General features: G+C 48.8%; 2 protein-coding genes across 2 annotated transcripts in view; both read left to right on the top strand.

Moving 5' to 3' along the window:
- LOC132342060 (serine/threonine-protein kinase PAK 3-like) overlaps positions 1-2,584 on the top strand; it is a 47,880-nt gene extending 45,296 nt beyond the window's left edge. Inside the window, exons 13-15 of the mRNA XM_059874252.1 lie at positions 1,876-2,013; positions 2,095-2,208; positions 2,567-2,584. Of these exons, the coding sequence (XP_059730235.1) occupies positions 1,876-2,013; positions 2,095-2,208; positions 2,567-2,584 (270 nt within the window). The remainder of the gene's footprint in view (positions 1-1,875; positions 2,014-2,094; positions 2,209-2,566) is intronic.
- A 176-nt stretch (positions 2,585-2,760) lies between these two features.
- LOC132342059 (serine/threonine-protein kinase PAK 1-like) lies at positions 2,761-23,431 on the top strand. Its single transcript, XM_059874250.1, has 9 exons — positions 2,761-2,893; positions 2,941-2,954; positions 6,234-6,346; positions 7,004-7,121; positions 7,797-7,896; positions 8,296-8,492; positions 9,838-9,975; positions 22,819-22,950; positions 23,372-23,431. The coding sequence occupies exons 1-9, from the start codon at positions 2,761-2,763 to the stop codon at positions 23,429-23,431; spliced, it is 1,005 nt and encodes a 334-aa protein (XP_059730233.1).
- Positions 23,432-26,027: the final 2,596 nt, after the last annotated feature.

Genomic DNA, 26,027 nt, shown 5'->3' with positions numbered 1-26,027 from the left:
GGAAATCAATGTGTGTTTTCTTTGGGAATTTAGCAGGAGATCAATGCCCTTGCATTCCAGCTGCTCCTCAGAGATCAGAAGAGCTGGTAGGGGCTGGCCTTTATTTCTTTTTATTGCTTCCAGCCACTTTAGCACCATCAGTATTGTCGAGTCCAAGAGAAGAACTTGCTCAAGCACAGATGCACAAAGAGTGCATTTCCCAGTGCAATGCTCTGGGTCTGATCACTTTCCATAAGGACCTGCACACTCCAGATTCCCCAAGAGTGTGCTTTATTGAGCAACTGGAGAGCAATCTCAGGATTGCTGCTGAGCGGAGCACTGGCTACCAAGTTTTGATGTGTGTAGCAACAGAGAGGTCAGAAAATAGAGATTATAGTATAGAGATCTGTCTGTCTGTCTGTCTATCTATCTATCTATCTATCTATCTATCTATCTATCTATCTGTCTATCTATCTATCTATCTATCTATCTATCTATCTATCTATGTAACATTTACATAATTGAATCTTCCCGGCTCTGGTCCAAGGCAGTTGGAGGTGCAAAGGTCACCTAAAGCATCCCTTTCAGGAGAGAATTAGAGACACATTCCCTCCACCGATTCTAAGCAGGCAGAGATGTTTCCCCCTCCAGATAGGATGTTTTTTTCCCCCCTCAGAGTTGTTTTCCTCCTCTGGCCTCTTCTGCCCTGAAGTCTCCAGTTAACTTTTTAGATTGCTGCCTGTCCTAGAGAGGTGGAACAATTCCACGTTTAGCTGGTGTTCGGTGACTCTGGTCATACATGCCATGCATTACATGACACATGGTTTCCTTCACTGGCCTCCCCAGGGCTGTGTTAAGTGCATTCGTTAATGGGGCCTTAACAGAGTCTCTTTTACTGCTGGTCAGAATTCTCAGTTGACAGCAGAGGGAGAAGAAACACCTTGGTTCTCTTCCATATACTGAGGTGGCCATCGAGGCTCTCTGACCTCCATCAGAGATCTGTGCATGCATCCTCATCTTGTGAATGACCAGGTTTTCTAACAAGAGTGTAGATGTCAGAAAGGCAGGAATGCTGGTGCAGGCCTGAAAAGAGCATGAACTCCAGAAGTGTGTCTCACAAGGGGTGAGCTCACACAGGAAACCACCTGCAGAGCCAGGATGGAGCTGTGCGACAGGGCGGGCTGACAGTCACTACTGAAAGACAAACAGGACATGGCTGAAGAAGAGGGAGGCCCTCACCAGACCCTTGAGTAATGCCACACCTTCCCTGTCAGCTGCCTGAGAGGCTGTTGGAGCTTCTGTCCCGGGTGGCCTCTAAATGTAGGGCCAGGGTCACTTTGGAATCTGTGCTTCCCCACGGGCAGAGAATGACCCAGTAGAGCAGCACAGTGCTTTGGGAACGTGAGAGCCCATCAGTCCTTGAGTCTTGGCCCACAAAGGATGTATGGAAAGTTGAAACCCATCTTCTCTTGCTTTCTGTGCAGGCCCTTCTAGAGAAAGAGCAGGAGCAAACTGCTTCATCAGAGATGCCACGCCCGTCTCAGGGAGAGCTGTTCCCAGCCCGAGAGCAGGAAGAGCAGCACAGGCAGCAGGTGGAAGAGCCAGAGGAGAATGGCCAGGTAAGCCTGACTGGCCAAGTGACAGCAGGAAGGGCAGGAAGAGGGGCATAAAACGGAGCTCTTGGGACTGAGGAGGCCAGGAGTCCCACAGGCACTGGAAGCACAGAGCCTTGGAATCTGCAGAGAACAGCACTGGGACAGGAGGGTTACATTGGAAACAGATGTGGGTAGGGAAGCAGAAAGAAGTGGCTGAATAAATGTGATTTTGAGGCTGCAAGAGGAGAAAGCTGAGCTTGATGGCAGCTCCCAGTCACTTGCTCTGCACTTGTGTGTACAGAACATCAAGGCAGAGCCACAAGCAGAGCTGCCCGAAGCTCAGAGTGACATCATGGCATTGAAGAGAAAGAACAAGGATGACATGAGAAGAGTTCAAGAGGAGAATCTCAATCAGCAGAGGGGCGATCAACAGAACCAGGTGAGTGAAAGAGTGGCAGCCACTCCACTCATGAAACATCCTCTCCCTTCTTGTTTACTGACTAACAAGGACCATGTGCAGGCAGAGCTGCAGGATTCGGAGGCTAGCAACAAGGTAAGGGAGAAGAGGCTGGAGGAAGAAATTAAAATCATCAGAGATAAAGCTAATCGCCTCTCTCAGTCTCTACAAAAGCAAGTGAGTGAAAGAGGGATAGCCACTGCAGTCACCAAACCGGTGGTTTCTGCCCTTCTTGCCTTTCTAGTACAGAGCAGCAGGGAGTGGGGTGATGCCTCTGAGTGCCATCCTGCTGTCGTGTGTATTACAGTCACTCTGAAGGACATTTCCTGGTGTGTTGAATCCCCACTGCTGCCCTGGATGGTTGGACTTGTCCTTTGGCCTTTTGGCCAGCAGTCATCTAAATTGATTCCTGCTTGCCTGTTCTGCTCTCCTTGTTTCTTGAGGTGTTTTTACAGGGGAACATGGTGACCCAGATGGAGGATTGAAGCAAGCTGTCTGTATCCCCTGTCAATCTGTTCTTTCCCTTTCCTCACAGTCGGTGACTCCTGGCTGACAGGGACAAGCTGTAGTCTCTGACTGCTTTGTTCTGTTTGATTTGAGGTGCAAGTGTTGACACCTCACCGGGCAGCCTGCAAAGACTTCCAGCGAATGTCTGGCAATGAAGGGCCCCAAGTTTGGCATGAGGCACAGGAACAGTGCCCACCAGAATTGCTACAGGACCAGCACATCATGGGCTCTGAACCTGCTGCCGCATCAGCATTACCTCGAGGAAGCCCTTCTGTCAAACCTGGGAACTCGAGCTCGGGCAGTTCCTTCGTCTCTCCAAAACAGCAGACTGAGAAGGGGTACCTGGAGATGCTGGGTACGTCTGGTGTGTTTCTTGTCTGAGGGACAGTGTGTTGTGTGCAGGTGTCAGCACAGCTGTACCGAATGCTCCTCCTGAGTTTGGTGTCACAGGGCCATTTAAGACTCCCCAGAGGAAGTGCTGTGCTCCAGGGCAGCGAGAGAGCGCTCTGGGTGTTCCTGCTGCCTCTGAGGGCACCTGGGACTGGCTTGGGTTTGTTGAGCTTCCCTCTCTGCTAAAGGCTGAAGCAGGGATTGTTCTTGGATCAGCAGAAGGCTGTGACCTAGCAAATAATCCAGGCAATTCCTGTCTGTTAGTGGCCAAACTGAATGGAATTTTCAGCTTCCTAAATCCTCCTTAGACTCCTGACTTCCAACCAGTCATCAGAGCAAAAAAACCTCACAGAAATTGACTGGTTTTGGATTTTTGTCTTTTTGGCTGGGTTTTTTTTTTTTTTGGTGGGGTGTTTTTGTGTTGTTTTTTGTGGGAGCCTTTTGTTTTTTGTTTTTGTGAGGTTTTTTTGTGGTGTTTTGGGGTTTTTTGTTGTTGACTTGTGGGTTTTTTTGCTGGAGTTGGTTTTTCTCCATCCTGAAGGAGCCCTTCTTCCCCACATCTTGTTGATGCCTATTTTGTGACTTACTGTTACCACTACTACATCTGCAGTTTATTTTCATGAGAATGCTGTATTTTTGTCAATAAGAACTACTTTTGAAAGAACATCAGGTTACAGGACAAATAGAGAGCAGGAGGTGTTTTCCATGTGCCCCCAAAGAAAAAAACAGATACTTTTATAACAACCTGTATTTATTCTTCTAGTTTTATGCTTATCAAGATGTGTCCAAGAGACACATCTAAGTGATGTGATCAGATTAACTGGAGGCATTTCTCAGGAGAGAGCCTCCAGCCCACCCACGGTATAGTCCTCAGATCCATGGCACTTTGTCATACCTGATACCCACTCTTTCCCATGACTGTTGCAATCCTACCCATTGGCCAAAGTCCTGCTCAGATCAGTCTCTAGGAAAACACATCAAGTCCTTTGTGATTCTGCAGCACAACCCAATGAGTCTGCTTCTTGCCCGTAAGAGCTGCCAGTGCTGTGCTCTCAGATAAGACCTGGTGGGGCTGAGACCAGAGCCCCGTGGATTCTGTGTCTACCATCACCTGTTGGGACAAAAAGGGCATTGATCTGCACCTCAGTGTGGCTGATCTCAAAGCCCATCCTGTTGTGTCCTGAATGGGGGCAACAACTTGTATGGGGCTCAGGCTGGCTGTGGCTTCTTCTCACTGCTTGTCAGTGCTCATGCTTGGGCTTTGCCAGACTTGTTGTGCTGGCTGCCCTCTCCCGGAGGGCTGGTGGGACTGCAGAGGCTGGAGCCTTCCTTAGCTGGGAGAGGGGCACCTTTGAGCTCAGCCTGCTCATAAACAGGTGAGGGTCCTGATGCTGAAAGCCTTGTTGGGATTGGTAATAGCATGAGCTGCTCTGGTTTACAAATGGAAAGGAATTCTTTTGGCAAACTGCTGAAAGGTGGAGAAGATGTCCTTCTCTCCTGGAAATGCATCTCCCTGTGCTTTGTTTCCTGTCAAGAGAACTCTTCAAAGGATTGTACAAAATCAGTCTCTGTGCCAGCCGTCTGCACTGCAGGGCTGCCTGTCCTATTGACGTTGGATGTTGTTACCCAGCTGACCACAAAGGGCTCAGAGCACCAGACAGTGGGGCTGCCCTTTGTATCTCCTGGAAGCTGGGATCTCTGCTTTAAAGTCAGCATCTTGCATTTTGTTTCCCTCAGGGAGAATGGTGAATACGGAAAATCCTGCAATGAACTACACTGAAAAGGAACATATTGGCAGTGGGTGAGTCCAACCGCAGTTACTCCTGCACAACCATGGGCCAGGTGTTTTTCTGGTGGAATGTCTATCCAGCGTGAAGTCAGGCCAGCTGCAAACATGTTCACACACTGGGGACAGATTCTCCCATCTCTCGGTGCTGCTCCGAATTTGTGTGTGTGCTCAGAAGGCATTGTCAGACACACCTCCATGCTGCCGAGGTCTTGCCTGCATCAAGGAACAGGACCTGGAAGATATCCTTGTCTCTCAAGTGTGGGACAGCTCTGTGTTAATTTCTTTAGCATTTTTGTATGTCTCAAAATCATACTGCCCCACTAATGAAAAAAGAAGAAACTTGCTTGCCAGAAAGAGCAACCTACCCCCTATCAAAGCTGTGAGATAACAGTTCCCAGGAACATTTCTTTCCCCTGGTTTGTGGAAGGAAACACTCTATGGTCAGGATAGGAACCCACCATTTAGAAAGTGAAACGCAAGAGGAAAGAATAAACTCCCTTTAGAAGTTGAACCCCAGCGCTTCATGAACAGGCCCAGTGCCCATGCACTTGAGAAGAGCATACATCATCTGCCTTCTGGCAGAGCCCTCCTGCATCCTGCAGCTTTTAGGTATTTACAGCAGAGATCTCCTAAATGGGCTAACTTTCACTCTAGGAGCTAAACAGCTTCTCCTTTCTCTGCTTCTGTTTCATTGCTAGGAGTTTTGGTCATGTGGTTAGAGCACTCAACAATGCCACAGGAGGAGAGGTAAATGTCAACAGCCCCTGCAGACTCTGATGCTCTTGAGGGCCTTCCCCTCTGGGGGGTGGGAGCTGTGGCTGGAGCTTTGGGTAGAGCTGTGCTGAAAAGGCACAAGAAGCACAGACTGGTGCCAGCCCATGAAATACGTTTGGGACTTTGTCCTCCTCAGCTGCCGAAGAAAGGCACGGAGGGCAGCGGTTCCTTTCAGAGAAGGAGGCGCTCACTCGCTCTTCGTTGCCAAAATAAAGGTGGTGCCTTAGAGCACCTCCCTGCTCTTTGGGGCTACAGCTTCAGAGTCCTGAATTCTCATTTCTGGCTGCCAGCAAATACATCTGAAAGTTACTGGGAGTTCCTTAGCCACCTGCAGTGTGCACTTGGGAACTGCACGTAGGGAGAGATCTGCAAGGTGTCCCTAAAAGCCCTAAGCCCTGCCCACAGCCCAAGATGTATCCACCGAGTATTAAGGCATAGATTACTTCTTCTGAATCCCATACAAAGCAGCAGAGAGTATGGTCAGAGGTTTGGGGGTGATAGCTGAGACACCACTGTTTCCAAGTGGACAAGGCAAAATGTCAGTGGCCCCATGTGTTCTGGAACTGCCCCCAAGGAAGCAGAGAAATGGGCTGTTGGAATGTCAGCTCCTAATTACTGCAGTGCCTAATCACAAGGCAGTTTGGCACAGCTCAGCTGTGTCATTGCAAAATCACTTGCTCCATGTGTGTTGTGGTCTCGTGCCACCAGCTTCTCAGGTTACTGATTTTCAATGTCATTTTAGGTGGCCATAAAGAAAATAAATCTTCAAGGACTGCAGAGGAAGCAACTAACAGTTAATGAAATCATGATCATGAAGAGGAATAGGAGTCCCAGTGTTGTGAATTATTTAGACAGGTGAGAGGTCATGGTCTTATCCCATGGATGTGCATTTACATACAGCAAACATGAGAGGTTAAAAACCCACTTTGGTCAGTGGCAGGAAGTAGAGCTGTTCATTATTACTTATTAATATTTCTCTATTCATCTCCAATGGATTAGAAGAGAGTGCATCTTGTTTGCATGGGTTTTCCCTGGAACGCTTGAAAATTATTCCAAAATTATTCAGAACCTGGATCAGCTGTATCTTCTTAAGTCAGTATCCTCAAAATTTGCTGCCTTCCCATTTTTTGGGATTGATTTTTTAAAGTTTCTTAAATGCTAATGAACAATCCTAAAGTGGATTTCCCTTAGATCGTTGCCCCTCTTTGCCATTGTCATGCATGCCAGGAAGACTACCTGCTTATTTCCAGGAACACCATGCCTGACAGGTTTTTATCTGGGCTGTTACTAAACTGCACTTTTCACTTGCTGCCCATCTAAGACATCTCCTTTTTCACAGCAGTGCCTTTCTCCTCCAGACTGCACAGATTGTAAACAATGCACAGCTGAGAGGGAATGTCTATTCCTTTGATTCTGTCCAGTCCCAAAGGGACCTGGAAACAAGAAACCCGGAAGTAAAAAATCAATGTAGCCATGCATGTTCATCTCCACACCCTTGTTTCCTTCTTTCAGCTATCTTCTGGGTGAGGAACTCTGGCTGGTTTTAGAGTACATGGACGGAGGCGCCCTGAGTGATGTCATCAGTGAGACCTTCCTGTCTGAAGAGCAGATGGCAGCCATCAGTCGGGAGGTCAGCAATCCCATCTGTGCTTCCGAGGGCTTGGGCAGGATTGTCTGGGAAACAGGGGCTCAGAGCTGGAGTGATTTCATGTGCCAGACTTTGTTTCTGTGTGGCTGGTATGCTATGGGCAAGTAAAAGCATCTCAAGTGAAACGCCTGCCAGTGCCACTGCACTCACTGTACTCAGTTCTTGTACTCTTATTTCCTGCTGTTGTACTCTAGCTCTGCCTCTTGTATTTGCTGTTCTCCATCTTCCTAAACTTTTGCCTGTCTTCACTGCATTCCTTGCCTGTGACAGCAAAGGTGCTCGTGGCAGGATTTGAAACGAACAGCAAAGAAAAAAGAGAGACTCGTTTTGCTCAGTCCTCAGCTAAAAAGGAGTGCAGCTAAAATGCTGTTTGCTTCTGAGCACATGCACTGCAGCAGCAGTCATCCTGGCTGGTTTGCAGGGGACAGTCTACTAGAGCAGGTGCTGCTGCTCTTTTAAAAAGCTGACATGCCTTTCCTTAGAAAGGTCTTGCTCTTCAAGTGCTGGAGCAGCAAGCTCTTCCTCTCAATGACACTGTGTTCTGCCACTACTCCCCTTTCCCCTGGAGAGGGAATCTTTTAGATTCTTTGTTTCCTTTCCTGTGTGATGAAATGACATCACTAATTTTTGCCCTCGTCTCTCTGTTGTCTCTCTCAGTGCCTGCGAGGACTGGATTTTCTTCACTCGAACCACATCATCCACCGAGATGTGAAGAGCGACAACATCCTTCTCAGAACAGACGGCTCTGTCAAGCTAGGTCGGTATGTTCTTGGTCAGGTGCAGCGTTCCAGGGATGGGGGCTGTGAGGCTGCTTTGAGTGATGGCCAGCTCCCCAGAAATGGAGCTGGTGGTAGTACAGGGGCACTCGCGGTGAGCTGGTGACAGGGTTGACACATGTACAGAGGTATGACAAGGAACCAGCAGTCAAGAGTGGCGTTGCTCTGTGAGCGTCCCTTCCAGAGGGAGGGAACTACAAGTCTAAAGCTTCCAAAGAACAAAAGCCACTGCTGGAAGCAGTGAAAAAACGGGGCGCTTTTTAAAGTCACCAATGCCAGGACATTCAGCAGCACATTTCCAAACTTCTGCTGGGGAATTCTTTTGTTGGTTTCCTAATTGCACAGATTAAAATCAAACCAGTATTTTGCTTTCTCCTCAGCTGATTTTGGCCTCTCTACTCAGCTCACCCCTGAGCAGAATAGACGGTGCACGTTAGCCGGGACTCCTTGGTGGATGGCGCCTGAAGTGGTGACAGGTCAACCATATGGCCCCAAAGTGGACATATGGTCTTTTGGAATTGTGGGAATTGAAATGGTAGAACGAGAACCTCCTTACTGCAACCAAAGTCCTGCCTCGGTAAGGAGCAAATACTCTCTGATCCCGCTGTCTTTCTCACCTGCCCCATGTCCTGCATGCCATTGGACAAAACCCCATTGCCATCTGCTGGAACTACTTCCACCAAGGTCCCCTCCTAAGAATGTCCCTGCAACACATCAGCATCTGCTGTAGTTTTGGTTGCATCAGGTGGGGGAACTCAAGCCTTGCCACATGCAAACAAACTCCATTCTCAGGCAACACTTGCCTTTGGGTTATAAGTGGTTCCACTTCTTTTGTCTGTGGAGATGGCCCCAGTAACAGGAAACAAGCATCTTAGAATTGCTATTATCTTTCCAGAAGTGAAAGAAGGAAACCCAAATCCAAGAAAGTTTCCAAAACTGTGGTTTTTAGAGAAGAACATAACCCACGGTGCAGTTTCTTCTCACTGGGAAACATGCCTGAAACCTGGGCATGAAGGTGTGAAGGCCACAGGGTCTCTTCTGCTTCTTGTGCAGTGCTGCTGAAACACTGAGAGACCATGTTTCTCTCCTAGCCCAAGCCAAGTTCTCCACGTCGCCAAGCTCTCCACATCCCCAGACAGAGCCTGGGGATGTGGAGAGCCTGCCAAAACCTGCCAGTGTTTCCTGGCACTTTCTGGGATGAGCCAATCATTAATATATTGACTTGAGGAGCCAAATAAGCAGAGGGTGACCATAGGGATGACACCTCTTCTTCTTTTGACCATGACAATTTTTTCTTTTCCACATAATGGGAAGCAGAATTTTTCAGACTGCTGAGGGACAGAGCTGCAGGTGGCTCCTGTGTGCCCAAGCAGGCATTTTCATCCCAATACATTTGCGCAGGCATCTTAATGACTCTGTGTTGAATATGAGATTGTAAATGTTTGTTTCCTTACCTGGGGATAAACAGATGGATTTCCTTTCTTCCAATTAATATTGTTTTCAAGAACAACACAAAAAGCTTGATGAGTTCTATGGCACGAGTGCTTAAGGGACCAACAAGCACTGCAGAGATACCTTTCATCTACTAATCCTTGAAAATTAGTTATCATAGCAAAGTCCCTTTTTCAAAAAGCCTCTCAAGCTGGTGTGAATCCTCAGAGATGCAAATGTGCTTTTGCTGATGTAGTTCCCACTACCTAGGTCAGTCAATGAAATCAGCTGCCAAGGCAAGATCTGTGGGACGGTGGAAAAGCTGTGGTTGCATCGGGGTTTGGGGTTTTGGTTGGTAAAGGAAAGTCATCTCTGGGTCTCTGCCAGGGCAGAAACTGTCACTGAAGAAGAGAGGTTAAACAAAGACATGTGGCAGAGCACCTAGAGATGTGAAAGCAGCAGGGCGAGCCTCGTGTTTCCTTCTTCTGCAGGCTCAACGCCTTATAGCCACAGTAGGGACCCCAAAGCTGCGACATCCCAAGCTCCTCTCAGCTTTGCTGCGTGACTTCCTGAGCTGCTGCCTTCAGAAAGACGAGGAGGAGCGCTGGTCTGCCATGGAGCTCCTGCAGGTAAAGTGTGAAGGGGCTGCAGGTGAAACAGGGTCTGAGGGATGGGCTCCTCCTCGACTGAAGTCCAAGGCATCAGATGAGCCCCCTTCCTTCTCACCTCCACTCTTGGTGCTCTACAAATGAAAATGGTGAGGAATCCTAGACTGGGCTGGGCTGGCAGGGTCCTGTAAAGGTCCTCTGGTCCAAGTGTCTTGCAATGAGCAGGGACATCTTTAAAGAGATCAGGTTGCTCAGAGCCCTTTGCCACCTGACCTGGAATGGTTCCAGGGAGGGGGCACCTACAAGCTCTTGGGACATCTGTGCCAGGGTGGCACCATGCTCTGAGTAGACAAGTTCTTCCTTAGACCTGCTCTGATAAGATCTCCTTTGTGTTTAAAAATATTCGCCCACATCCTATTCTAACTGGACCTGTAAAAAAAGGTGTCCCCCACTTTCTTCAAAGACACTCTGAAGTCTTGGAAAGTAGCAAAAAAGTCTCCCTGGGCTTGTTCTTCATAAAACTGAATATCTCCACCTCTCTCTGCATTTCCTGAAAGGACAGGTCCTCTGTCCTCTGTTTCTGTTGCCCTCTTTTGTAATTTGGTTGGGTGTTCAGTTTTATCTAACGGCAAAAGAATTGAAGTAGAGCAATGAGGGTAAGGAGACATGAAATGATGGTGAAGGAACCCAAGGAAGCCAGTCCTGGCCTAGCAGTCAGAGATTTGGCTGTGGGCAGGAGGGGCTGTGGGGGGCTCACTCTGAGCCTCTGAGGGGCCCTGGTTTGCTCTCCCCAGCCCACCCTTAGAGGTTTCTGGCACGCAAACAGGGACAGCTGGGAGGGACTTGTCCCAGCCCCATCTGCTGCCTGGCATGCTCAAGCAGACGGGAACTGCCCCAGGGTCACTGCCAGGTTTTGGCAGAATGGGAACTGCAGGACCCAGTGCCACTGGGCTGGCCCTGCTGGGAAGGAAGGTGCCATCCAGCACAGGAGGGGCATGGCATGGAAAGGTAGACGCTGCTCTATCCCCCTGTGGAAATCAGCACGGTGCCTGTCTTTCAAAGGCAGGGGCCTACGTGAGTCATTGGAGTATCCTGAGAGGAAGAAACCCCAGGGACAGAAAGCACCATTTCTAGAGTACTGGCAGGGCAAAAATCCCAGAGAGATGAAGCCATCACAATAAAGAGATGGGTGGCATTCTGGGCCAGGTTTGCCTGTGATGGCAAGGTCCTGCACATGACAACTGGAGAGCTGATGGTCCCATTGTTCTACTTTCTGGGTCTTTTTATGACCCAGAGGAATCCTGATTGAGTCTGTGAAGCACTGAGCTTGGAAAGTCCTGGTTCACTGTTCTTTGTTGTTTTGGTTTTTTGGTTTTTTTCCTATGGACAGCATCCATTTGTGACTTCAGCCAAGCCAGCATCTATCCTGTCACAACTGATCAACTCAGTCAAGAAGAGGAAGAAGAATTAGGAGACGAGAAAGTTACACTCATGTCAAGATGTTATCTCCAAAGGCAATTTACAGTAGCATTGCAGAGTAGAATTCTAGAGTAGGACTGTTGAAGAGTTTTGTACATTAGGATTATAGATTAGGATTATAGAAGAGGATTATATATTAGGATTAATTCAATAAAGTAATTCAATAAAGTTTCTGAAACTTCAACTCATTTGGAAGATTTCCTCTCCTTCTGACCCCTTCAGAAAACTTCCTTCTGAATTACTAGTTGTTTTTTACTGGTGCTAAGTCACACAAATGGCTTCTTTAGTATGGTTTGTAAATGGAAAAGGCTCGTCTTCATTCATTCTCTCCAGACCATACTGCCTTTGGAATATGGCCCGCTGGCTGGTTTTTGCCTAACTTTGGTATTTCTAGTTGAGGCAGAAAGGGCAATGGCATTTGCAGGAAAAAACCAAAGGAGCGGGGCAACCCAAACACCCTGTGCAGATGCAGGCATTGAGCTGTGACTCGAGAGCATTTGGGTTCCTGCCACTTGGAATTGGATCCCTAAATGCAATGTCTTTGGCAGAAGGAGAGCCTTACTCAAGTGAGAAAGCAGAAAGATCAGAGAGGGGGCTCGGGAAGGTCTCCTGTGGCGCAGAGCTGTCAGCAGCGCCTGTGAGGTGCGAGCGGGCCCGGCCTTGCGGAGCCCCAGCAGAGCCCCGGCAGAGGCCGGAGCAGCCTGAGCCTCGGCAGAGGCAGGCTGGAAGGAGGCCCAGGTAGCTGCAAAGGGCAGCAGCCGGGCCCTGGGTGCCTCTTCCCAGGAGCGGGCGAATCCTCGGCTCTCAGAGCCCGGCTGGCAGCTGGCTGCTCCCGAGGGGAAGCGCAGCCGTGCTGGGCACAGCCCGGACTGGAGGCATTGGTCTGGAGTGTGCCCAGGAGCAGAGCAAGGCGAAGGGCAGCCCAGGGCCGCTGGGCTGGCTGAGGGTTCCTCCTCTTCTGCCGCCTGCTCTGTAACTCCTGGGAAAGGTCAGCAGTGTGTGCAGCACTCTGGGCACCGGGGGAGTGAGCCGGGCTGCTCGGCAGGCTGGAGCACAGGGCAGCCTCCTTCAGGCACGGCACTTCTGCCAGGGGAAGCGAGGCCGGCGGGAGGCAGTGACAGCTTGGCAGGTCACATCTGCAGGAGCCAGTGCCTCACGCAGCTCTGGGAGGAAGCGCCTGCAATCCTGCAGTTCTGCACCGAGCCAGAGCAAAGGGGTGAGATGCAGAGTGTTTTGCAGAAATATTGAGGGCCACCAGGCCAGCCTGCTTTGTGCTGTCTGGCGCACAGCAAGCACTGTGCAATGCTGCTCTGAGCTGCTGGGAGAGAGGGAATCGGGCATGTGCCTGAGAGTTTTGCTTGAGGAGTGAACTGATTTGGAAGGGAGTGCGGAATAATTTCAGTAGGCAGTTGAAATAAATAAGGCAGGAGATCCTTCTCCTCTTTAATGCCTTTATTAAAAATCAGGTTGGGTGGGGAGAACCCACGGGTCTCGCACATGCCACCACTGCTCCCAGTGGCACAGAGGAGGAAAAGTGCAGCTTTGTCCGCTGGTCTGCAGGCAGAGCTGGGGCTTCCATCCTCAGGGGAGTACCAGGACATTGCCCAGTTGTTCAGTTTGACATTCGAGGTCCTCTTTCTAGCCGATGTCTTTTAGGTTAGGGTGAAAGGTAAAAAGGGTCTTAGCGGATACTGGTTTCTGTTCCTCACATCTAGACATCACTTCAATCTCTTAATTCCATGGTGGCTTGTTTTTTTTAGGGGTTTTTCCTGCCAGGTTTGGTGTGGGGTTTCCTCATTTGCATACCAGCCCGATGTCACCTCCTCCTCACAACCCCGGGTGCCATTTTCCAGGTAGCAGCAGGGTGATACTCGACGAAGGGGATTTCTAACCATCAACAGCAGGTAATTAAAGAAAAACTATTAACAACAGGTGATTACAACATGAAATTATTAACAGCAAATAGTTACAACTCCAACTTGGCAGCAATTGGTTTAACTTGTGAACTCTGCAACCTTTAAAAACAATGGACAACTTTTCTCCTCATAACAGCAATCTGTGTTTTCTTCATTAATTTCTGAAAGAAAGTCACAATGTGTTGCACACAGGTAGGGGTATTAGAAAAGAAAGGCCTTCTAAAATCAGGCCTTGCTCTGCTAACTTCCCAGCTGGCCTGTTACGTCTTCTACGTGCAGCCAGTTAACTTCCCATGGGGAAAGTCCTAGGAATGAGTGCAGCTAGCACAACAAGCTATTGTGCTAAGAAATCTGTTTGCATCTGTAATAAACAAGAACTCTGTCTCATGAACGTCCACAAAGGAAAAATGTAATCACCTGAGTAAGAGTGAGTCTTCAAAAGAGAGAGTCTTAGCATGTACACACCAAAACACCTTCTAAGCAATGAATTGTGTGGCAAGAAAACTACCAGCCAGTTGGAGTTGAACGTGAGGTCTGTGAAAATGGTATAAAAATGAGTTATGTGAATAAAGAATTGGCTTTCTCTGCATGAACAAACGGAGTCCCAGCTGCTTTATTGACACAGCAATGTGGCTTCTCTCAGCAAGAGCATTTGCAGGGTGTATTGATGAAATGCTTGTGTTTGCTTCCCAGAATAGGAGGGCGAGGCGTATAAGTGTAACAAATAGGGTTTCATCTTGTCAATTCCTTTAGCTTTAACAGGCAGTGCTGAACCCTGTATTCCCCCCCTGCAGTGCTTACTGTGTGCATGTGGCTATCTTGGCCTTGAGAATAAAGAAAGTGGTCCTGCTAAGAAGGTAGCTGGAATGCATTCAACATTCAAAGGGAAGAAAGTGTTTAGGAGGCTCTTGACCACCAAAGGAGAATTTGAGGAATGGGATATTTCCCTAACGACTGTGTCAGGAACCAGAGTCGTGTCTGAGGCCCTGCCGTATTTGATCCATGTTTGAGCAGGTTGACAAGACAATGAAGAAAAGTGTATTGTTTAATAGGTGGCAACTTGACCCTTGGAAGAGAAACAATGTGTTGGTCAATCGGTGGGCAGTCAAGCTTTGAAAAAAGGGGAACAATGTTTAATGGAGCCCTTGGTGGCAGGGAGTCATGGAGTCATCATGGCCTCATCTCACAGCCAGCCATGTATGAACTGATGCCGTAACTGGGAAAATTCCACTCCTGCGCAGGAGATACAAGCCTGGTTCTGGGGTAGAGGAGTGAGAAGGACGAGATTCACACGGTTTTGATCCAGGGGATGTCTTGCAAGTGCACTGCCTACCTGCTCCTGCCACCAAGCACCATGCTCCATCTCCTTCTCCTGCTCAGCAGATTTTTGGGAATCAAGGGGTTGGTTGTCAGGACCCAGGACATCCCTCTGGTTGTCCTGAGCAGGCAAGACCCCTGCCAGGGGTCTCAGAGACCCGGGCACAGAGCCCAAAAATACCTGTGGTTGTGATTATGACCCGTGGAGCAAGTTACCAACCATAGATGAATATCTGCAAGCCACAGTAAATTAAGTAGAATGATAGTGAATTTATCATGGGGTGAAACAGTAGATTTTGGGGTTTCTAGAATAGGGGTTCAGGGGGCAAGATGGAGGGATCTGGGCATGTCCTACCTTTCTCCTTCCTGGCCTCCATCTTCTGCTGGGATGTTGGCACATTTAGATTGGTTTAGAGTAGAAGCTCACTGTCTAACATAGGTGATAGGTATCGGAAAGTAATTGTAAACATTGTATGCATAGTTTTTAGCATAAAGACATAACACCGCCCCGGGGGCAGGCAGAATGCCTGTGACTGTCTTGCTGAGCAGACCTCGGCAGGACAGGAGAAATAATTTTATAGATAAGATTCAATAAACAACCTCGAGACTGAGAAATGAAGAGCCCTGACTCCTTCTTCAAGCGCCAGGCTGGAAAAAGGGACTTTGCAACTTTTCTCGGGGTCACTCTGACAAGCTAGAGACCCCAACAGTTGGTATGTATTGTTTGCTACTGCAACTAATGGAATACATTTGCTTTACAACCCCAGTTGTGTCTTAGGTTCTTTTGTGCATGGGTCTCCTCCTGAACCTGTGGCAACGACCACCAGGGACCTACAGAACACTCCTACTCTGATGTCGATAAATTCTGAGAAGTCATTGAAATATGTCAATAAATTTGGGGTAATGTTTAGCCTAGGAGTTTCAGGAAAGTATTGAATATGTCTTAGTTCCATGGATACAAACTAGTAGGTGTTATTGCTGGGTGTGCAGGGCTTAGGGAAGGGATTCCCTATGCTCCCAGCGCTAAAATAAAGTAATGCCTCCTTTCTAACCCTGAGCTGGCAGCAGGCATCAGGCCCTGCTTGGTAGCTTTCAACCTTTTCCAGCTGTTTCCTCTGGTTGGTCTTTTTAGGCACCAAAGCTCCTTGCCATGGTTGGCCAGGGTGTGTGCAGAGTAATGCAGCCCCCACAAAGCCCTTGGTTTCCCTACAAGTTGCCAGTTGGACTACTTTCAAAGGGGAAGAAAGGCAGAGATATACATTCACAGGTGTCCGGGTAATATCCAATAAATGTGCAAATATGTGGGAGGATTTGTTAGGAATGATTTCATCTGTTATGCCCACAGTGCCTTCTCTTCTGGTTCTGTGCACTCTAGGTGAGTAATGAAATAGTTGGCTCTCACAGTTAAGAGATAGATGTTATGTGGGTGTTCAAATGCGAAGTGATGTTATTAGAAAATGTTCTCCCATAGTCCTCTTTCTTATCCCCCTTGTAATAGCCTTGGTAGTCAGGGCTTTTGGGGAGGGCTGGCTTGTGACCACGAGGCACGGCTTAATAACACCTGACCTCCAATCAAGATGTAAGAGGACAGCAGAGAAAGATTTGACAGACAAAACTTTGGGAGGGGCTAAGGGTATTAAAGGCAGAGCATCCCTTTTGTAGATGAGCATGTGGCTGCTAGTCATGGAGACTCCCAGTGCTGGAATCTTTCCTTATTCAGTCCTTTGTTAAGGTTTAAGAAACCTTTAAAAAGTTAAAAACAAGGGTCGTTTCTCAGAAGTGCAATACTGTGGGCCATTTTCTTGGTCTGGTTTCCTTAGCTTGTGTCCCATCTGAGTGCTCAGTTGGGGTACAGGCTGTAGGTGCTTTGTGCACTCTTGGAGTTACTCTTGGATCCCTTGAAACAACAGGCTTTGGCCCACGAGGGGAATTTGTGCTGCTTTGTGATGGAGGAGAACTTCCCAGGCTGTCTTCTGTTTGCTGTAGGGAAGGTTGTTATTGCCTGGCATAAATTCACAGACCAACATAGAGTGTTTGCTTTGTGATGTCAGGGCATGGTTGCCACCTTGTCGTGGTGACATCAGAAGGTTGCCTTAGTGCATGGAAGGCCTGAGCGTCAGAGCAGCCCTAGAGCTTGCTCAGTGCAGTAGCATTCTCCTGGGTGAGGCATTTGTCAGTGAACACCTGTGCACTGACAAGAGCCTTGCTTTTTCTACTGTTGGAGCACAGCCTGCAAACTTGCAGAGCAGTGCTACAATGATTGAGCAACTTGCTCCTGCACTTTTTGGAGCATATGCTGTTACTTATTCTGTATATTTTGTGACTCACCTGGCACGTAAGTAGAGGTTTTCCATGGGTGTAACCAGAATGATGGCTTTGGTATGTCTTCCTGCTCTTTCTTAGTGACTGAGTTGATTTAGAAACAGAAAGAGCATTAGAATGCCACTGGTTTGGGAAAGCTCCTGTCAAAACACTCAGCTGAAAAATGAGTGTCTGTAGCCACAAGGGCAGCATTTGCAAGGGAACCTGCAGGGCTTCCGTTCCCTCCACAGGAGAGTTTGTGGCAGCAGAGTCTGTCATTTCCTCAGTTTGCTGGGACAAGCAAGACAGCTTTGAAAATGTAGACTGCTGGAGACGTTCTTGAAGGGCCTTCTAAAAACTCTGCAAATGTTCCCAGCATTCAGGGAAAGCTTCTTTCGTTCTACATTTCCTCATGAAAGGATTTGACTATCTAAGTAATCCTTTACTGAGTGCAACAATAGTGATTTTCCCTTTGCAATGAAATGCAAACTCCAAAGCAGTGAGTGTCTGCTCCTTAACCCTGGAGCTGCTGCTGCGCTCTTCCACAATAGAACTGCCACAGCTCCAGGGGATCTTGGGGAAGCTTTTCTGTGCAACTGTTTCCAGCAAGTTAATGAGAATTAGTGCATGCAACTGATTAATTTAAAAAAGTACCTGAAGGAGAGGATTTTAGAAGATGTTTTATGTTTTTGGTAGAACAGGAGCATAGAGTGTTAAAGAAGACTTTGCATTTTCTTGGTCATCTTTGTATTCATTTACTGGCAAAACAGGCCAAGGTGTAGGCACAGCCAAGAATACTGTCCCAATCTCTTGCTGGCTGTGTGAATGAAACGTGTCTCCTGGAGGGAAGTTGTGAAACAGGAAATCATCTCTGTTGGGGTTGACTTCTTCTGTGCGATTCAGCAGCCCAAGCAGTTTTCTCACAGCATCTGGTTCATTTTCCCTTGCCCACTACAGGTCACGTGAAGCGTGTATTCAGTGGTGCTGATCGTGAGGTGAGTGAGAAAGGGAAATTTCATGTTCCTGGTCTTTAAGAATCGTAGAGCGAGCTGTCAGCAGGGCCAGTACCAGTAGAGTGTAGAGGGCCAGCTAGGGAGGCCAAAAGAAAATCCATTTTCACGCCTTCAACAAAAATAACAAAGGCATAAGTGGATATTTCCTAATTTGCATCTCAGAGCCCAGAAAAACTGCCAACTCAGTTTTGCAGAGAGAATGTTGCTTGCTGACGGCAGCCAGGGGGGAACACTGAACTGAGAGCAATTTCCCCTAGAGTAGAATAGGCCCATTAAAATTTAGTCAGAGTGACTGACAATTCTATTCCTATCTATTTAATAACATCTCCTTAAAAGGTGCCGCTGTAGAAAAACAAGGCCATCCTAAAATGGTGGATGCTGTATTTTAAGTCAGATGGGCAGCTTTGTGCCTGGATGGCTGCATGGGCCAAAAAGGTGCCAAGGCTGCTGCAGGTCTGGAGAAGCTGCAGATGAGGCAGACTGTGGCCCGGTGGCCAAGAAGGCAAAGGGCATTGTGGCCTGTGTCAGCAGCAGGGGGGCAGCAGGAGCAGGGCAGTGAGCGTCGCTCTGTGCTGGGCAGCGCTGCGGCCACAGCTGGAATGCTGTGTGCAGCTGTGGGCCCCTGGGAAGCAGAAAGTGATAGAGGAGCTGGTGCATGTGCAGAGAAGGCCTCGGGAGCTGGCAAGGGTGTGGAGCACAAGGCCAGTGAAGAGGTGCTGAGGGAGCTTTAGCCTGGACAAGGGGAGGCTCATGGGGGACATTCAAGCAGACTTCTATAGATGCCTACATGACAGTGCTCACCACAAGGGCTGTTTCCCATCCAAACAACCACTCTCTGCATCCAAGTGTTTTAGACATATGCGTAGCTGACACTTCAATCTTGTTTTCTGTTGGTTTCCTCGGAGGACAAGCCATCGTCATTTTCTCATTTTCCAGACAGCAAAGATGCCTCTGCACTACTTTTTTGGCCCTTATAAAGCACAGAAAGGGATTCTGAACCCTTTCTGGTTTTCCATGTCTGCCGCAGCAGTCACAGAGACCTTGGTGGTTCTTTCTTACTTCTCCGTTTAAAAGCTTTCAACAATAGAAAGCTCAAATTTGCAGAGATGACCTACCTTGCTGATAGCAGACAGAGAAGAAATATCAAATTCTTAGCAGGATAATGCTCTGTTTATTTGGCCCATTTCAATTTGGTTGGTGTGACTTAGAATCCCATTGCTAACAAAGTGTATGAGTTCTCCTTTCAAGATGTGGTTGTAGATCCAAGGAGAAATGGGGTTATAAGTGAGAGGTAATGGCCTGTCCCTCATGCTTCTCTCTTACCACAGGTGACAGGACCAAGAACTGTCTCTCCTCTGGCTCTCTCTGCTCTTGCTGAAGAAGCCAGAGAGGAGGAAAATGAGGAAGAACAGGACAAGTGTCCACCTAGGGTCATATCACCGCCTACTCATACCAAAAGAGTAAGTGCCCATTCTGGGGGTTGCTGTCTTGAGTACAAGGCAAAGGTGCAAGTTTCTGAGCAGCCAGCACTTGCTGTTGCTGACTGAGGATGCTGAGTGCTGGAGTCCTGAAGGATGTAGGCATTTCCTGTAGGCAGTGACAGCAAGAAATTGGCCTTTGACCTGTCATGCTGGGGCAATGAAGAGCTTGGAGCTGCGGCTGAGCTTCTGGCTGCTTGGCTCAGGGAAGCTCCATCTCTGGGCTTCTGCAGTGTTATAGCCAAGGCCGCACGTGTTAGTGCTGGAGGTCAAAAGGCTCTGTTGGGTTTTGTTTCCTCGTTTTGGAAAGGTGACTTTGGCTTGTGGAAGTGTTCTGCAGTTTTCTTGAGTGGTTCCTCACTTGTAGAGTCTTTGTTGACCCAGCTGCCTTCTGGCTTTTGCTCAGGTTCAAGGAGATGTTTGTGTTGTCCATGAAGCTGTGGGGAGCCAATCTTGTGTGTGGCCAAAGAAAGGAACCGAGGAGTTGCGAAGCCTCCTTGTTAGGCAAACAGCAGAAGGGGCAACTCTCTGTTGATCACTTTTGGGCTGAAGTCTGCAGCTTTGGCATGTGCCTTGGAGGCCGGAGAGGGGGTGAAGCTGCAAGTCCTTGACAGCTGTCTTGTGTTGCTCAGAAGAGGAAGGCCATCTTGAAATGGTGGATGCTGTATTTGAAGTCAAACAAGCAACTTTTTAGATAAGGAGCTGTGTGGGTCAGAAGGAGGCAGGATTGCTGCAGGTCTGGAGAAGCTGCAGATGAAGCAGACTGTGGCCCAGTGGCCAAGAAGGCCAAGGGCATCATGGTCTGTGTCAGCAGCGGTGGGGGCAGCAGGAGCAGGGCAGTGAGTGTCACCCTGTGCTTGGCAGCACTGCGGCCACAGCTGGAGTGCTGTGTGCAGCTATGGGCCCCTGGGAAGCAGAAAGTGATAGAGGGGCCGGAGCATGCACAGAGAAGGCCACGAGAGCTAGGCAAGGAGGTGGAGCACAAGGCCTGTGAGGAGGTACTGAAGGAGCTTTAGCCAGGAAATGGGGAGGCTCATGAGGGACATTTAAACAGACTTCCATAGATGCCTACCTGGCCATGCTCACCACAAGGGCTTTTTCCCTTATAAACATCCACTCTCTGCATCCAAGTGTTTTAGACACATGTAGAGCTGACACTTCCATCTTATTGTTGGTTGCTTTCCTAGGAGGAGAACCCTTCTTGAGTTTCTAGTTTTCCAGCAATCATGGATGCTTCTGCACTATTTTCTGGCCCTTACAATGCAATGAAAGCGATTCTGAAGCCTTTCTGGTTTTCCATGTCTGCCGTTGCCGTCGCAAAGGCCTTGCTGTCTCTTTCCAACTTTTCAGAGCTTTCAAGAACTATAAGCTGTGTTTTGCATAGACAATGTTGCTTGCTTATAGCAGACAGGAAGGAATATTGAATTCCTAGCGATGTACTCATCTGTTGAATTTGCCAATTTCAATCTGGTTGGAGTGACTTAGAATGCCTATGCCAACAGAGCTGATGAGTTCTCCTTAGCAGGTATTGCTGTAGATGCGAGAGGAAGTCAAGTTATAAGCCCTAGGTAACGGCTTAACCCTATGATTCCCTCTTGCCACAGGTGACAAGACCAAGAGCTGCCTTTCCTCTGGCTCTCTCTCCAATTGCTGAAGAAGCCAAGGAGGAGGAAGATGAGCAAGAAAAACTGAAGCGTCCAGCTGTGGTCACATCACCGCCTGCTCGGACCAAAAGAGTAAGTGCCCATTCTGAGGGTGCTGTCTTGAGTACAAGGCAGAGGTGCAATTTTCTGAGCAGCCAGCACTTGCTGTTGCTGGCTGAGGATGCTGAGTGCTGATGTCCTGCACGACGTAGCCATTTTCTGTGGGCACTGACAACAAGAAATTGGCCTATGAGCTGTCGTGCTAGGGCACTGAAGAGCTTGGAGCTGCGGCTGAGCTTCTGGCTGCTTGGCTCAGGGAAGCTCCATCTCTGGGCTTCTGCAGTGTTATAGCCAAGGCCGCACGTGTTAGTGCTGGAGGTCAAAAGGCTCTGTTGGGTTTTGTTTCCTCGTTTTGGAAAGGTGTCTTTGGCTTGTGGAAGTGTTCTGCAGTTTTCTTGAGTGGTTCCTCACTTGTAGAGTCTTTGTTGACCCAGCTGCCTTCTGGCTTTTGCTCAGGTTCAAGGAGATATTTGTGTTGTCCATGAAGCTGAGGGGAGCCAATCTTGTGTGTGGCCAAAGAAAGGAACCGAGGAGCTGCGAAGCCTCCTTGTTAGGCAAACAGCAGAAGGGGCAACTCTCTGTTGATCACTTTTGGGCTGAAGTCTGCAGCTTTGGCATGTGCCTTGGAGGCCGGAGAGGGGGTGAAGCTGCAAGTCCTTGACAGCTGTCTTGTGTTGCTCAGAAGAGGAAGGCCATCTTGAAATGGTGGATGCTGTATTTGTAGTCAAACAAGCAACATTGTGGATGGGGTGCTGTGTGGGTCAAAAGTAGGCAGGGGTACTGCTGTTGCAGGTCACCTGAGGATGAGGCAGACTGTGGCCCAGTGGCCAAGAAGGCCAAGGGCATCGTGGCCTGTGTCAGCAGCAGTGGGGCAGCAGGAGCAGGGCAGTGAGCGTCGCCCTGTGCTGGGCACCTCTGCAGCCACAGCTGGAGTGCTGTGTGCAGCTGTGGGCTCCTGGGAAGCAGAAAGTGATTAGGGGCTGAAGTGTATGCAGAGAATTCCACGAGAGCTGGGCTGGGGTGTGGAGCACAAGGCCAGTGAGGAGGTGCTGGAGAAGCTTTACCCTGGACAAGGGGAGGCTCATGAAGGACCTTCAAGAAGACTTCCTTAGATGCCTACATGACAGTGCTTACCACAAGGGCTGTTCCCCTGCCAAAATTCCCTTCCCCGCATCCAAGTGTTTTAGACACAGGCAAAGCTGACACTTTGATCTTATTGTTGGTTGGTTTCCTAGGAGGAGAAGCCCTCTTCATTTTCTCTTTTTCCAGCCAGCAAAGATGCCTCTGTACTACTTTTCTGGCTCTTATCATGCAATGAAAGGGATTCTGAACCCTTTCTGGTTTTCATTGTGTCAGCAGGAGTTGCAAAGGTCTTGCTGGCTCGTTTCTTCTTTTCTATTTTAGAGCTTTCAAGAAGTAAAATCTGCATTTGCAGAGACAATGTTGCTCATTAAAAGAGCCAGGAAAGAATATCAAATACATAGCCATATTCTATTCTGTTGAATTGGCCCATTTCAATCTGGTTGGAGTGACTTAGAATGACATTGCCGACAAAGCTGATGATTTCCTTTTAGCAGATGTGGTTATAGATCTAAGGAGAAATGGGGTTATAATTGATGGGTAATAGCCTGTCCATCATGCTTCTCTCTTGCCACAGGTTACAAGACCAAGAACCATCTCTCCCCTGCCACCCTCTGCTCCTGGAGAAGAAGCCAAAGATGAGGTAGTTGAGCAAGTCAAATGGAAGCGTCCAGCTGTGGTCACACCACAGGCTGTTCATTCCAAGAGAGTAAGTGCCCATTCATGGGGGGCTGTCTTGAGTACAAGGCAAAGTTGCAAGTTTCTGAGCAGCCAGCACTTGCTGTTGCTGACTGAGGATGCTGACTGCTGGAGTCCTGCAGGATGTAGGCATTTCCTGAAGGCAGTGACAGCAAGAAATTGGCCTATGAGCTGTAATGCTGGGGCACTGAAGAGCCCGGGGTTGCAGCTGAGCTTCTGGCTGTTTGGCTCAGATAAGCTCCATCTCTGGGCTTCTGCGGTGTTATGGCCAAGGGCGAATGTGGTAGTGCTGGAGGTCAAAAGGCTCTTTTGGTTTGTTTTCCCTTTTTGGAAAGGTGTCTTTGGCTTGTGGAAGTGTTCTGCAGTTTTCTTGAGTCGTTCCTCACGTATAGAGTCTCTGTTGGCCCAGCTGCCTTTTGGCTTTTGCTCAGGTTCAAGGAAATGTTTCTGCTGTCCTTGAAGCTGTGGCCGGCCTTTCTTGTTGCGTGTAGCCAAAGAAAGGAACCGCACAGTGTCGAAGCCTCCTTGTGAGGCAAACAGCAGAAGGGGCAAGTTTCTGTTGATCACTTTTGGGCTGAAGTCTGCAGCTTTGGCAATTGCATTGGTACCTGCAGTGGGGGTGAAGCTGCAAGTCCTTGACAGCTGTCTTGTGTTGCTCAGAAGAGGAAGGCCATCTTGAAATGGTGGATGCTGTATTTGAAGTCAAACAAGCAACGTTGTGGATGGGGAGCTGTGTGGGTCAAAAGGAGGCAGGGGTGCTTCAGGTCAGGAGAAGCTGCAGATGAGGCAGACCGTGGCCTGGTGGCCAAGAAGGCCAAGGGCATTGTGGCCTGTGTCAATAGCAGTGGGGCAGCAGGAGCAGGGCAGTGAGCGTCGCTCTGTGCCTGGCACCACTGCGGCCACAGCTGGAATGCCGTGTGCAGCTGTGGCCCCTGGGAAGCAGGAAGTGTTTGAGGGGCTGGTGCGTGTGCTGAGTAGGCCACGGGAGCTGGGCCTGGGTGTGGAGCACAAGGCCAGTGAGGAGGTGCTGAGGGACTGAGGGAGCTTTAGATTGGACAAGGGGAGGCACATAAAGGACCTTCAAGCAGAATTCCTTAGATGCCTACATGACAGTGCTCACCACAAGGGCTCTTTCTCTTCACATCATCCACTCTCTGCATCCAAGTGTTTTAGACACAGGCAGCGATGACACTTCCATCTATTTGTTTGTTGGTTTCCTAAGAGGAAATGCATTGTTCATTTTCTAGTTTTCCAGAAATCATGGATGCTTCTGCACTATTTTCCGGCTCTTATCATGCAATGAAAGGGATTCTGAACACTTTCTGGTTTTCCATGTCTGCTGCAGCAGTCTCAAAAGCCTTGCTGTCTCTTTCCTACTTTTCCATTTGATATCTTTCTAGACCTAAAAGCTGTGTTTTGCATAGACAACGTTGCTTGCTTCTAGCAGATTTTTTAGCAATGTAAAGATCTGTTGACCTGGCCCATTTCAATCTGGTTGAAGTGACTTTGAATGCCATTGCCAACAAAGTTCATGAGTTCTCCTTAGGTGCTGTTGCTGTAGATGCGATAGGAAATGAAATTATACGCCCTAGGTAACAGCTTATCCATGATCCACCTCTTGCCACAGGTGCCAAGGCCAAGAGTCCTCTATCCTCTGGCTCTCCCTCCAATTGCTGAAGAAGCCAAGGAGGAGGAAGATGAGCAAGAAAAACGAAAACGTCCAGCTGTGGTCAAATGGCCGCCTGCTCATACCAAAAGAGTAAGTGCCCATTCTGGGCTGCTGAGGTGCAAGTTTCTGAGCAGCCAGCACTTGCGGTTGCTGGCTGAGCATGCTGAGTGCTGGAGTCCTGCAGGATGTAGTCATTTCCTGTAGGCAGTGACAGCAAGAAATTGGCCTTTGACCTGTCATGCTGGGGCACTGATGAGCTGGGGTCTGCGGCTGAGCATCTGGCTGTTTGGCTTAAGGACTCTGCTTCTCTGGGCTTCTGCAGTGTGACGGACAAGGGCGCATGTGGTAATGCTGGAGGTCAAAAGGCTCTGTTGGTTTGTTTTCCCCTTTTGGAAAGGTGTCTTTGGCTTGTGGAATTGTTCTGCAGTTTTCTTGAGTCCTTCCTCACGTATAGTCTCTTTTGTCCCAGCTGACTTTTGGCTTCAATAAGCTGCAAGGAGATGTTTGTATAGTCCATGAAGCTGTGGCAGGCCTTTCTTGTTGCATGTGGCCAAAGAAAAAAACCGCGCAGTGTCGAAGCCTCCTTGTGAGGCAAACAGCAAAAGGGGCAAGTATCTGTTGATCCGTTTTGCCCAGAAGTCTGCGGCTTTGGCAATTGCATTAGTACCCGCAGTGGGGGTGAAGCTGCAAGTCCTTGACAGCTGTCTTGTGTTGCTCAAAAGAGGAAGGCCATCTTGAAATGGTGGCTGGTGTACTTGAAGTCAAACAAGCAACTTTGTGGATGGGGAGCTGTGTCGGTCCGAAGGAGGCAGGGTTGCTGCAGGTCTGGAGAAGCTGCAGATGAAGCAGACTGTGGCCCGGTGGCCAAGAAGGCCAAGGGCATCGTGGCCTGTGTCAGCAGCAGTGGGGGCAGCATTAGCAGGGCAGTGAGCATCGCCCTGTGCTGGGCAGCACTGCGGCCACAGGTGGAGTGCTGTGTGCATCTGTGGGCCCCTGGGAAGCAGAAAGTGATTAGGGGCTGCTGCGTGTGCAGAGAAGGCCACAGGATCTGGCTAAGTTAGTGGAGCACAAGGCCAGCGAGGAGGTGGTCAGTGAACTTTAGCCTGGACAAAGGCAGGCTCATGAGGGACTATATAACAGGCTCCCTTAGATGCCTTCATGAGACTGCTCACCACAAGGGCTGTTTCCCTTTCCAAATGTCTGCTCTCTGCATCCAAGTGTTTAAGAGACATGCAGAGATTACACTTTCATCTTGGATTTTGTTGGTTTCCTAGGAGGAGAAGCCCTGTTCATTTTCGAGTTTTCCAGCAAGCATGGAAGCTTCTGCACTATTTTCCGTCTTATATCATGCAATGAAAGGGATTCTGAACCCTTTCTGGTTTTCCATGTCTGCCACAGCAGTTGCAAAAGCCTTGCTG

The sequence above is a fragment of the Haemorhous mexicanus genome, chromosome Z (genome assembly GCF_027477595.1).
Source record: "Haemorhous mexicanus isolate bHaeMex1 chromosome Z, bHaeMex1.pri, whole genome shotgun sequence".
In the NCBI taxonomy this organism is placed as follows: Eukaryota; Metazoa; Chordata; class Aves; order Passeriformes; family Fringillidae; genus Haemorhous; species Haemorhous mexicanus.
The sequence above is the reverse complement of the archived record's forward strand: the minus strand, read 5'-3'. Positions and strand labels throughout refer to the sequence as shown.